At 38.1% G+C, this 14,539-nt stretch overlaps 1 protein-coding gene across 1 annotated transcript in view; it reads left to right on the top strand.

Moving 5' to 3' along the window:
* LOC139940429 (uncharacterized) overlaps window positions 1-14,539 on the top strand; it is a 141,305-nt gene that overhangs the window by 73,399 nt on the left and 53,367 nt on the right. The window contains exon 10 of the mRNA XM_071936671.1: window positions 12,450-12,750. Coding sequence (XP_071792772.1) covers window positions 12,450-12,750 — 301 coding nt within the window. The remainder of the gene's footprint in view (window positions 1-12,449; window positions 12,751-14,539) is intronic.

Below are 14,539 nucleotides of genomic sequence, written 5' to 3'. Positions count from 1 at the left end.
ATCTTTGTAAATTTTTTGAAAGCTGGACGCATCAAACCAAGAGATGTTTGTTGTTTAAAGCTACATCATGTTTGAGATGGCTGTTTTATGTGGATTATTCTGTGCACATGAAACAGCTGTTGGGAGATTAGCATTCGACATGATTTAAACTGGCTGATTGGTGAGCTGACTTTGTGTAAAAAGTTTGTCTCCAAATATTTTGAGAAATGTTGTGTGCTAGCTGAATTAATCGGTACTGACTAATGGTGGCGCTACATAGAAATCAAATCACTATGCTTGCGGGCGGTATAATACTTTATGAAAATAACAACATTTACCCAGCCTTGGTTTATTATAATGTTAAAATACCTTTGTTTCATATTGTAGTCCTGTTTAGCACCTATCATGTCTTTAACAGAACTAAATTATCCCTTGCTATGTGAATCAGTTATTTGAATTAACTTAAGATAATTTCTTTGGTAAGACTACATACGTATCTAATGGATTTTTTTTACTTCTAAAAGTCAAAAGCTGCTAAGCACCATTATTGGGAATGGATGACCAAATGGTGAAAGTAATTCACATGTGAAGATGGCCCCACAACTTTGCTCATGGTAGTTAAAACTCAATGAACCCTACCAATTTATTTTATTTGTATTTCAAAGTGCAAATATAGGATGAGTCTCCGGGACGGTTTATTCGGCTTATTTTACCAAATGCTTTCTGAGAAATAATATTGTGTGCAAGAAAGTGGACCACCAACCACATACTCCTTTCCGATTTCAAACAAATCCTCTTCCGCAGAATTTCCACTTCACACTTCAGTAGTTTTAAAATTACAAATCATAACAAAGTCCTAATGAATATGAGTTATGTGGTGAGCAAAGTGGTTTCCACCAAAATTGACTATCAGGAAGGACATAGTCCATATGGGCTTCTAAATGTACCTCAAGCCTTGAACTCAAAAAGGAACTGGCACGTTACTGCTATGAACTAAATTCATATGTGTACACAACAACATGTACTGCCAGGCAATACGTTTCCCGTTTCAAATCTGATAAGATGTTAACTGGCAAGGTGGCTAGTATCTGGGCCAAGTGAGTTCACTTAAAACTGTGAAACTTTTCAACATAACAACCCAGCAGGAGGATAATGGAAGACACAATCGATGGGGTATGTCTGATATGTGTAAGTACAGTATAACAATATTAATTCCTGTTTAGCAAAAGCAAGAAATAGTTGCTTCTTAAAGGCAGTGGACACTATTGGTAATTACTCAAAATAGTTATAAGCATAAAACCTTACTTGGTAATGAGTAATGGGGAGCTGTTGATAGTATTAAACAGTGTGAGAAACGGCTCCCTCTGAAGTAACGTAGTTTTCGAGACGGAAGTAATATTCCACAAATTTGATTTCGAGACCTCAGAATTAGATTTTGAGGTCTCGAAATCAAACATCTGAAAGCAAACAACTTTCTGTGACAAGGGTGTTTTTTCTTTCATTATTATCTCGCAACTTCAACAACCAATTGAGCTCAAATTTTCACAAGTTTGTTATTTTATGCATATGTACAGCGAGATACACCGAGTGAGAAGACTGGTCTTTGACAATTACCAATAGTGTCCAGTGTCTTTAAAAAGTGAGCGGGGAGATATCTGAATTGAAAAAATGGGTAGATGAGTTTTTTTGCAGTTTTACTGCTTTGGCACCTTAGTAAACATAATTGTTGTATATTGCACGCATTAGAGAAAAAATAAGTTGTAATGTGTTTTTGTAAAAACATGATTTCACTCACTACACATGCCTTATGAAGGAAGGCATGTTTAGGCAGATTTGAGTACTTTACGAATTTTGGTTTTTACTATTTGTACACGGCTTGGTTGCCATTGGTTTTGTGCTTAAAGCCATTGGACACTTTCGGAACAGAAACAAAATTAAAAGTTCACAGATTTACAAATAACTTACAGGGTTTACAGAAGGTAATGGTGAAAGACTTTTCTTAAATATTATTCCATGAAATGCTTTACTTTTTGAGAAAACATCAAAACAATATCAATTCTCGATATCGAGATTTACGGATTTATTTTAAACACATGTCATGACACCGTGAAACGTGCGGAAACAAGGGTTGGTTTTCCCGTTCCGATGACTGATTGAGCCTAAATTTTCACAGATTTGTTATTTTATATATAAGTTGTGATACACGAAGTGTTGGCCTTGGACAATACTGTTTACCGAAAGTGTCCAATGGCTTTAAGGAGGTCAAAGGCCATATTCAATCTTTCAAACAAGTTCTTTGAAATAATACATGCTTTTATTGCTCTACAGATCTGTGTTCAGTTTGTTTTTTTCGAAAGATAAACAAAGTTACACTAAGTATACTGATCAAGTCTAAGTATCAATGTTTTTTGATTCCATTACCAAATATGCCTTTAAAATGCATCTTTTAGAAGTGCTTTTTCTCACTGTAGAATTTGTCAAATTCTATATTGACAAGTTTCTGTGAATGAGAGGTCCTTACCTACCCAGCTTTAGTTTCATACTCTTTAGAGCCTCAAGTAGTTTAATAACCTTCGGGTGCAAATGGAAATAAAATTATATCAGGAAAGTACCAAGGAGACAATGATATGTAGGAAATAACAGCTTCAAGGAAACTAATTCATGGACACTAAGGACACTGGACACTATTGGTAGTTGTTAAAGACCAGTCTAGCATAAAATAACAAACCTGTGAAAATTTAAGCTCAATTGGTCGTCGAAGTTGCGAGATAACTATTAAAGAAAAAACACCCTTGTCACGCGCAGCTGTGCTTTCAAATGCTTGATTTCGAGACCTCAAAATCTAATTCCGAGGTCTCAAAACCAAATTTGTGAAAAATTATTTCTTTCTCAAAAACTACGTCACTTCAGAGGGAGCCTTTCATTGTTAATCTGGACATGGAAATGCTCAAATTGGGTGACTAACGTCCAAAATAATTCCACCAACACTCGTTCCTGTTTGTTTCCACTCTGTTTGGATTTGTCTTCAAACCCTCAATCCTACTACATTTATCAGGCTATGGAGACCCATTCTCTTTATCGGTGAACAAGTCACACTCTGTGAAGCCGCCTACACTGTCACTCTTACCTGAGGAGTAGTCCAGTTAAATCAGGGCAGGGGCCACGGGGGCAGCGGAGAAGGGTTGAGGGGGTGGCGGCTGAGAATCAAAAGAGATTGTCATCAGGTAGCTACAAGTGCATGATGAGCCAGATTTGATATGAGGTAACCTTGCCAGCAGTGTTTGTATGTAGGCATTTTGAAACACTCAGCGCACATGCTTTCCCCATAGGCTGTCATTTTAGCATTTAAGGTGTTAAAGACAATCACAAAGATGGGGATGTCAAAACCGGATATTTGAGGAGGTTCGGGGTATAGTAGGGGAGGGATTGACCGGATGTAAAGCGTGCTGGATTGCTTAGTCTGTAAATCATCCTCGGACATCTCAGCCTGTAGCTGTAATAAGAATGGATGATGAAGTAGATTTGTTTATCACAACTCCTTTGGCTGTATCAGATTGCATTTATTACTGACTGATGTAGAAATGATTGTTCCTATGCTCTGACAGGTTATGGGGGCCAATAGCTGTGAATATAGGTCATTCTAAACTAGGTTAGGCTTCTTAAAAGTAGTTGTTACTTTTCAAACTAGTTTTGACCTGGCGACTTAATTAAAAGACCTGCTAAACACAGCTACAATATTGTTTTTATTACATTTTAATAACAACTGATTGAATCCTGCTGAGACGTCATCTACGTTTAATTGACCATGCTTTTTCGGAGACCTGAGGTGCCTCTCGCTACCTTCTTAAATCCACAAAACCAACTGAATCCTTTTGATAGGGTAGAAGCCTCGCTGCACCTACATGTAAACATATCACAATTTATGGACGACCTTAACGCCATCGACCTAAAACACGATCAGTCTGTTCGAGCTGCCCAGGGCGCCTAGATGGCACAGACGAATTCCTCACATTGAAAAAACCTGTGGTCAAAACGTCCCAGCCCGAGTAGCGCAATTTTATACTAACAAGCCCTTCTTACACTTCCTACCTTTGATCATTTGCAACCCATTCAAAATGTCTTCTACACTGCAATATCTAACCCAGAGAAAAGTTACCCCAGTGGGTTGGTTTGGGTTTGTAAATCCGGAAGAATTTTTATTCCCCCAAATTGTAGTGTGAACGCTCCCCTTAATCCAGAGAATCCTGTGTTCGGATTAAAGCCATTGGACCCTTTCGGTTCAGAAAAAAAAGTAAAAGTTCACAGATTTACAAATAACTTACAGGGTTTACAGAAGGCAATGGTGAAAGACTTCTCTTGAATTATTATTCCATGAAATGCTTTACTTTTTGAGAAAACAGCAAAACAATATAAATTCTTGTTAACGAGAATTACGGATTTATTTCATACACATGTCATGACACGGCGAAACGCGCGGAAACAAGGGTGGGTTTTTCCATTGTTTTCTCCCGACTCCGATGACCGATTGAGCCTAAATTTTCACAGGTTTGTTATTTGATATAGAAGTTGTGGTACACAAAGTGTGGGCCTTGGACAACACTTTTTACCGAAAGGGTCCAATGGCTTTAAAGGGTATTGTTAGTTTTTGTCACATAGCATCTGTGAACCTCTAGATCATACATGTAGCAAACGTAAAGAAACACATTGCCTTGGATCGGTCGAGTTAGTCTTTGAAAAGCGTTTGTATTCATTTGTTATAAAATGCATGATTAGAAAGATATTTTAAAAGAAGAATATAATGATCCACACAAGTATCACTAACAAATTTGACTCTTATTAATGGCCAACCGTATTAGTCGACGAGGTAAAAGGAAACCCGTGCAATTTCGAGGCAGACATGTTTGTGTGGATCATTGTATTCTACTTTTACAACATCTTTCTACCCAAATGCATTTTATAACAAACGGTCACAAACGTTTTTCAAAGACCAACTCGACTGATTCAAGGCAACGTGTTCCTTTAGTACTAAGGATCCTATTAATCATTAAAGTGGATCTGACAAATAAATTTCACTGTCACAATTTATTACATGCATATTTACACTGTAAGCATTATGGAGAAGTGGTTGCAAGTTTATGCATTGTAAATAAAAATCACATTGTTAACACAGGTGTGTTGTTGAAGCAGGTAAGATTAGAGCCAACAAACTTTCTGTGTCTGGCTGACTCCCTCATACGCGTACATACGTGTACATGCATACAGTTTATATACCATCTCTACTCATCTACATACATTTCAAAGGCTTGTCATAATCTGAACTCTCGACTTGGAAGATTGAGGGCGCTCTTATTTAAAAACTATTTCAGCCAAGGTCGTACGTGCTAAATCTTATTTTTTCTTTTCTTTTTTGCAATCTGCATTTATATAGGATTTGAGGCATTGCATGGTGAGGTATCAATGTATATTTGGTTTGCAGTAACACCATGTGTGTATCTACTTGCCCGGTAGAGTTGTTCTTAGAGAACTGTCTTGCTTTATTCTACAGCCGCGAAGTAGATAATCGGAGGTTCGGGAGACTTCTCAGTTCTGAAAAGAACTGTCCTGCTTTTTAACTATTACCAGGGCCGATGGTATAGAAAATAGACTGGACTACTACTTTAGCTTATAGGATCGTAATTAATTGTACTGCCGCGGAGTCAGTTCTGAATTGGTCTCAACGTTTCGACTAGCTTGCTCTAGTCATCGTCAGGAGACATTTAGATTTACACTTTAATTAATCGAACCACGTTAGAACATCCTGAAGTCTAAAAAAATAAGTTTTGGTTACAAAAAAATTCAATAAACTTGGAAGTATAATTTCATAGATAATCAGTTGCAGAAATGAGATCATGCCAACGTTGTGACTGAATACAGTTCATAAATACAAATAGAAATCAGGCAATATGTAGCTTTAATTTTGACTTGGAGATTGCAATTTGTTTTTACCAGGCTGCCCATCACAGTTGACCAGTATGGTGAACCAAAACTAAAAAAAAAACAATTTATGTTCTTTATCCCCGATGCAAATTTAACATCTCTTATTATCGTTGCGGTACCCGCTGCCAAAACATAGGATTCGAACTGCCTCTAGCTACTGGGCAACCTCGGTAGTCTAGTTGGTAAGATACTGCTCTAGAATTGCAAAGGTTGTGGGTTCGAATCCCACCCAAGTAACATGCCTGTGATATTTTTTCACAGGACTCGGGAAAGTACTGAGTATACAGTGCTAACACACATCGGTGTATGGGTAAAAACCAAAATTTAATGTACAAAACTAAAATGTTTAGGCTTGGATGAAGAAATTCTTGATAGATTATGGAAGATTTGGGATGGTAATTAATACAAATGAATAAATAACAAACCAACAGCAATATGATATCTGGTTTTGTCATCCAGCTAAGAGCATTAAAATACAGGCAATCCCTAAGGCAAAAAAATAAGGTAATAAATCATGTTGGCGTAATGGGCCCCTCAAAAATAGGGTAGGTAGGTAGGTAGGGATTTATTATTATTTGTTTCCCCTCCCAGCAATGAAAATTACATGTTTTCTAATTGTTTAAGCCGGTAGTATACACGATAACAAAAGAAAACAAGGCTACACACAACAAATAGTATAATATTTTTAAACTCTTGATTCGATTCAATTCGATTCAATTCAATTAAAAAATGGTTTATTAAAACATGTCTCGCAGTTATCTGAATTGCACATGTCAACATCAAATTATGTTAAAAAAATTACATTTATTTCATTTTTATGTCTTTAGTAGATTTTAATCAGTAAATTCCTACCCTTGAAAAAAATAAAAATATCCAGGGTCGGCCGTATTTTTTAGGGTAGGTCAGGTTACGCCAACATAACATTTTTTTTTTTATGCCTAATAGTAAAAATATTCTCTGCCTAAAAACAAGTGGTCATGTCTGGAAATAACTGATGAAAGTCTGTACATCACCCTTGAGTCTGAAGGACTTGGACTTCAGTCAACACCACAGGGGAATGTACAAAATCTACTCGTACACCCCTTTTCAACATTAATGCATATATCATAATGAAATATTCCATCAACAATTCAGATTTATTATGTCGGGTTTCGTTGTTAATGAAGTACTAAAACAAAATCTAGTTGTGGCATATGCCAAGAAATAATTGCATATGCCCAATTCAGTGTCATTTCGATAGCATGTGTTGCCAATTCATCATTTGCCATTCCAAAGATAAGGGCACAAACATTAGAAATACTATTGTTGAAGTGTTATCTGTAGGGCCTATATATAAAAAGATGATATTGGAGCTTTTAAAGGCAGTGGACACTATTGGCAATTGTCAAAGACTAGCCTTCACAGTTGGTGTATCTCAACATATGCATAAAATAACTAACCTGTGAAAATTTGTGCTCAATCGGTCATCGAAGTTGCGAGATAATAATGAAAGAAAAAACACCCTTGTCACACGAAGTTGTGTGCGTTTAGATGGTTGATTTCGAGACCTCAAGTTCTAAGTCTGAGGTATCGAAATCAAATTCGTGGAAAATTACTTCTTTCTCGAAAACTACTTTACTTCAGAGGGAGCCATTTCTCACAATGTTTTATATCATCAACCTCTCCCCATACTCATTACCAAGAAAGGTTTTATGCTAATAATTATTTTGAGTAATTACCAATAGTGTCCACTGCCTGATGATAATTTATCATTTTGGTGGTTTCCTCATCAGTCATGTCAGTACCACCGATTCGTTGGAAATGATATTAATGATCCCAACTCAAACTAAATCTGGAGCAGCTATTTCAAAAACTAGGCCAGTATTTTGCAATTGGGCCAGAATAAGAGGATGTGATAGCGTGGGAGCTTGTGTGGTAACGATGGATGTTCCCTGAATAGACTCAGTGTCTGTCAGTGTTAACTTGACCTCTGGGTCAAGGTCAGGCAGATGACTTGTCAGTCTAAGATGATTGAGATTAAATCATATAAAAAGCCAAGCCATTTTTTGTCAGTGGTTGGCGTGAATGCTTTGTCATTTCATAATGGATCTGGGGTACATTCATCCTTCGGATGGGACCTAAAGCCGTTGGTCCCATGTGTTGTGTAAATGGGTGTAAAAAGAACCCAGTGCACTTATCGTAAAGACAAGGGGTTCGCCCTGGTGTTCTGGCTAGATTGGCAGCATATTGCGCCACAGCACCTTGTTAACCATTACATGGTGCTAAGGATTAGGCCTTATATCTCAAACTTCGTCCCACTCCTTGCTGTAGAATTAGTCATCCTCTCTGAGAACCATTAAAATTGAAAATGCCTAGATTATCTGTGATGATTTTGTAGACACCGGGAAGAGTCGGCTTGCGGTCATCAAACGACACTACCCGTCTTGTCGAACACAAAATAAACCACAGATATCTTGCTTCAGCTGCTGACAAATCCTTCTCTTTTGCCGCTCCTAAACTTTGGAATAGTCTCCCCCCATCTCTGCGCTCTGCTGATTCACTTCATATTATCAAGAAGCATCTGAAATCACACCTGTTCCCACAATGATTGTTTTGCTTTTTGGTTTAACTTGCATTTTGTCTCATCGTTTATTTGTTTCTCTGTTTCATCACAAACCGCTGTGGTCTTGATGAAATGGTGGTATATAAAACATTTTTGTATGTATGTATGTATGTATGTGCGTGTATGTGAACGACTGGATCATGTTCATGTAGTTAGCTCTGCCTTGGTGGTGAATCTCTTTATATGTGTTACATGTATCAGAGTTACGTTCAATAGAAGCCGTAGTCATCTCTTATACATGTAATTGCCCCTGTCAGTGGTCAGTTTTAGACAACTGTTTCGAAAAAGATGCAATAAGGGCCTGTGTCAATATTTCCCTTCCTCTAGTGAGATGCTACTAGTGACAGAGTACACTTTACATGGTCCTTGCTCCATGGTTTCCATACAAGGAAACTTAAATTGTATCCCCTCATTCCTAAAAGTGAGAAACTTCAATGTTTTGCATAACTATAGTGTGGCATTTACTATATTACCGCATCGCATTCGTTTTTTTTTGTTTTTGATGATACTGGTGTTGTTAGTGTGGTTGGGTTGTGGTTGTTGTTTGTAGTATGAGATGTTCCAGTTTGAGTACAATCAAGTTGTGATCTCCCAGAGTTGGGTGCAATTTTGGCTCAGACAACTGTATGCCCTATAGTAAAATTACCCTGCAGCCTATTGTCACTGGGATTTGTACATTCTAACATGTGTACCTTACAATGTATGTCCTATTTTATGCCGTGAACAATCCAATTTGAGCATGGATAGAAATGACACGTAAGCCAGAACATTCTGGTTTCCCCTGACAGACAAACAGTGATCTCTCTGACCCTGCTTTTACATTTCTCATCGTTTTTGTCCCTTGGTATGTTCACACAACAACACTTTGTCCGAGTGAAAGAGACGATTCTGTGACCACATTGCTGCATTTTGACTGGTACATTGGTTCTATCGTTGACTGGTACATTGGTTCTATCGTTGTAAAAGGAAAAGATGTTTTTGAGTTGATTTCACACTGTTCTGATTTGTCAGCTGGCTTGACTTAACATTCTTCAGAAGATGACGTAAATTGCTGCTTGATGTTGAAACTGTTATTGTGTTATTTTTGTCATATGGTACTGCCACGTTTAGGTTTTCTTGCTCTTTCAAAAGGTAAGTTTTGAAGAAAACTTTAAACATGTCAGCATGTGCTTTTTTCTTGATGTCACAAATGCTCATTACCTGCTTTTGACTTTCTTGATGGATGGCTATACATGTACAATGTAAGTTTAATAAGAGCTAGAGGAGTGGAACTATAGTGTTTAGTTTTTCTGAAACTATACCTTTAATATCTCTTCAATAGCATTCGTAATATTTGCTTCTTATAAACCAAAAGGACTAGTTTGCCCATCAAGCCTCAGTTGAGTTACATGTACTTTGAAAACAAAAGTGAATTTAGTAGGAAGACATAATAATAATGGTTGTATCACCTAGTATAGTAGATACAAAGTACACATGATTCACCCACAGAGGAACTTCGTAAAGTACTTATATTTGGCAGAGGCATTCAGTGGTGCGGCACCACTCAGCAAAGTCCCCTGCAATTTACTAGTACAAGACCCTCCAATCTGATTATGCACAAAGCGTGGCTTTTAACAAAGATGCAAACAAAACAAGACTAAGTGAAGAACTTGGATCATATGTCATATTGAATGAGTGTGTGGGATGGAGGGGGCTCCCCCTCTCTCTCGCCAGTGAATAGAACTGTCTGAATGCAATATTGTTTAAACAAATCCGGACACTGCAAAGTACTTTGACAAATTGAGTTGTATTTTGATGGATGGTACTTCTAGGCCATGTCAATGTTTAGTGAGGCTCTGTTGAAAAAAAAGAAGCGGAAAATAACATCAGAGTCAGGAATTGCATTTTAGTTGATGTCATGGTGAATGCAAGGTTTGAGCAGATTGCTGGCTATAGACCGATCCGACGCGCACCGGGCGCACAAGTGTTGAGCACCGCGCGCCATTGCTAGGGTGTACATTTGCCTAGTTTGTGCACAAAGTCATGAGGAAATCATGTTTCTTTTCACTCTTTATGGAAGTTAAATGTTTTCCTCAACGAATAACACAATTTCCTTAACAGGACATCATGATATACCAATGTAGATCACTGACCACAAATATTTGCAACTAAATAGAAGCCGGATCATCTTGAAAAAGGTGCTTGACTTAGGCGAGTTAGGTGTCAAAGACGCAGAAACTGCATAAAAGTCGCTAAAATGCAATACATCGACAAGGTATTTTGTCAGAATTTCAGTATTTTACTTTCTGCTTTATTTTAAAAATTTACCAAGAATGTAGTACGTTGTTATATCAAGCAGCCACATCAAGGAAATGTCATAGATTGTCGAGGAAGACATTCAATTCCCATAAAATGTGAAAAGGAAAACGATTTTCTCATGTGTTTGTGCACAAAACTAGGCACAAAGACACCCCAGCAGTGGCACGCAGCACATGGCGGCGCCCGGCACTTGCGTGCCTGGATCGGTCTATAGCAGATCACTTCAAAATGTTGTGAATGATTGGTTATGGGACACTCATTCAGAATAATCAATGTAAAAAAAAATCCAAATAGAATTCATTAGAGTTCATATATAACATTAATAAACAAAAAAGAAGAAGACAAGCAATTCTTGCTGACCAAGCTGGGAAGATAATTCTCATTGACTAAACTACAACGTTGTTTGTTTTTAAGCCAGGAAAAGCTATTGAAAACAACTGATGTTGGAGACTTTTGATCTAAAATATAATGGATAATGATTGATTTGAGGCATTACTTTGTTCTTCAGTTTACAGATTATACTATGAAGCCAATCAATATTTGATTTGGGTTGGGTGGGTCCATTTTGTGTTTGTTTTTAGTTGTTGTAAATATTGACTATTCCGAATGGCCCCTTACACTCTTAACATTTAGATCCTGCAAAACATTTGGGTCTAAAACAATGCCATGTTATAAAAAGTATTTGTTTCCAGCACAAAAACAATATATTGCTGATTATCATAAGCTGTTAATGACCTCTAGAAAAATATTGCATTCCCCAGGCCTTAATTCACTTATAATTTGATAAAGTTTTAAAAGATCATTGAAGAATGGATAACTTGTGTTTAAAAGCCTGATTGAATTATGACAGAATTATATTCACTTTAGACATAATGGACAGACCTTTTGCAGTAGGACAACCTTTCTTTAGGGCATGTAGACAGTTTTGATATCAGTTTACATTTCATGGTTGAATAGGGCATGGTATTCAGTGGTTGGACCTGGGACCTGCATTAGGATGAAATCTTGCCATTACTAGCCGCTTGGTGCAACCTCAAGCGGTTACACCCATTAAGCATATTAAGTATCAGAAGGAAGTATAAATAAATAGTAAACTTGCAGGTACAACCATGTGTAAGTCTCTTATGAGTGAGTGTTGGCTCTGAAAAGAGCCGGTCTGGCCGCGACGTTTCAAACAGTATACTCTGCTCGTCTTCAGGAGCAGTATACTGGTTAACTAGTATTAAACTGCATACCCAACCCCTGAAAAGACTGAAAGAGTGTCTCAGAAAAAAAACCTATTACCAGAGCACTTCTGGTATGGTTCCCCTGCTTATCCTGAAACATATGGAGGTGTATTCATCATTCAAATAATGGAGCCAGACTCCTTCATTTGGTCACTTTGGTCGTGTGCTGTATGGAAGAAAAACATAATGGTTTCAGCGTGGTCGATCTGTAATACTTCAAATGAAATGGAACATTGCAGATGTAATGTAGCACCAGGGAGTAACCATGTTTTTCTCATCATTCAAGCTCTGTTTCGATAGTCATTAAAATAGTCATTTATTTAGGGTGATATTTATCTAAAGGTTTCTTGTTTCTTATCCTCAAACAGGCGCCCCGCATCCTGAGCATCGGACCTAAAGAAATCGCTCTTCTCCACCCGTCGTCCAAGTCGGTCCTTCGCTCTCACCGGACAGCTTTCCTTCAGAACTGGCACATTGGGGCTTACAAGCACGGCATCAGCCAGCTTGTCTTAGAGTTCCAGGGAAATAATAAGTGGGCAGTTCAGCCGCTGACGTTCCCTGAGCTTAAGGCAATCTGCGCCAACCTGACGTCTGTCATGCAGAAGACACAAGAAAACGGGGATATAGCAGGGGAGGTGAACATGGCTGACGGTTCTGCCTCCACTCTAAGTAAGTAAACTTCTGTTTATTAGATGTTAAGTTTGTTAAAGGAACACGTTGCCTTGGATCGGTCGAGTTGGTCTTTGAAAAGCGTTTGTAACCGTTTTTTATAAAATGCATATGGGTAGAAAGATGTTGTAAAAGTAGAATACAATGATCCACACAAACATGCCTCGAAATTGCGTGGTTTTCCTTTTACCTCGTCGACTTACACGTCGGCCATTTATGGGGGTCAAAATTTTGACTCCCATAAATGGCCGACCGTGTTAGTTCGCACAGTAGAAGGAAAACAACGCAATTTCAAGGCAAACATGTGTGGATCATTGTATTCTACTTTTTCAACATCTTTCTACCCATATGCATATTATAAAAAACGGTTACAAACGCTTTTGTTTTGACCAACTCGTCCGATCCAAGGCAACGTGTTCCTTTAAGTTCTGTAAAAAAATCACCGGCATATTACTCGGGTGGGATTCGAACTCAAGACTTTTGCAATTCTAGAGCAGTGTCATACCAACTAGACCACTGAGATTGCCCGGTAGCTAGCTAGAGGGAGTTCAAATCCTATGTTTTAGCGGCGGGTATTGCAACTATTAAATAAATGTTAAATTTGCATCAGGGATAAAGAATATTCATTTTGGTTTTACATACTTCTAGTATGTTGTTATAATTTCACTTATCACTCTGAACCTCTGTAGTACTCCATGGTCCCTCTCATCTGAGGGATAAATCTGGAAAAGCTTCTAATGGGAATCAAACCCCAACTCTCTAAACCATTGCACTTACCCAGTGGCAATGACCAAGCTTCCCTAGTACATAGTGGTAAAGGGAAAGTTCACCCCTTTGGTCATTGGCAAGCTCGCCCATTGGGGAGGGGCAAGTTCACCCAATAGGGAGGGGCAAGTTCACCCAATAGGGAGGGGCAAGCCGTGGGCAAGCTTGCTTAGTGGAGAGGGGCGGCAAGTTAACCCAGTGGAGAGGGTCAAGTTAGCCCAGTGACTAGTGATGAGCTTGAATCCTATGAATAATTGTCAGCCCAACAGTCATTGTAAACCGTATATTCCCGTGCAAATCTTCAACATTTTGAAAGCCCTTGTGAATGCCTCTTACTCTAGTCAAAAGAAAGTTTGTATCTTGTTTGAGTTGTCTAAAATGCAGTATGTAAATTTACAGGCAAATATTACACAATCCTTATTCCCTCAAAAGCATGCACGAACACGAAGGCATGCAGTAAATGTACGTGCTCATCCCCTCAAATGATCCAATATCACACTGTGCTTGAAATGACATGAATGTTTCATTGCCAAAGAACATGAGGTCTGTCACTTTGCATAGAAGTATGAGGATCAGAAAAACGTTTTCAGACATTCATTTTTAATCAGATTGCAGGTCTTTGCTCATTGGCTAGAATTTTGGATGCCAGTGCTTCTGCCGACAAAAATTTCTCCTAAGAGCTATGGGTGTGGTCTTTAAATTAAAGGGGAATTTCGCTATTTAAAGGTCCATTTTTGTCTTTATCATTATCTGTTTAGGACAATGAAATTTCACCATAATAACTTGTTAACCTACATGTATTTTACCCATGTCACTAAGGCCTGGGTGGTCAGTGAATTTTATTACTCTACTAGTTGCGCCTCAAATAGTCGCGACTTCAACACTAGTCTTGAGAATTTTTTTATTTCTGAGATGCATTGCGGCATAATGTTTGCCACAGGCGTAATGTAGTACAATTCACACTGAAAGGTTGTAAGGAATGTATCACTGATGTCTAATTGTGTTTCGTAAGTAAATAATAATG

This window comes from Asterias amurensis, chromosome 8, assembly GCF_032118995.1.
Source record: "Asterias amurensis chromosome 8, ASM3211899v1".
Classification (NCBI taxonomy): Eukaryota; Metazoa; Echinodermata; class Asteroidea; order Forcipulatida; family Asteriidae; genus Asterias; species Asterias amurensis.
Note: the sequence above shows the minus strand (reverse complement) of the source record. Positions and strands in the feature narration are given on the sequence as shown.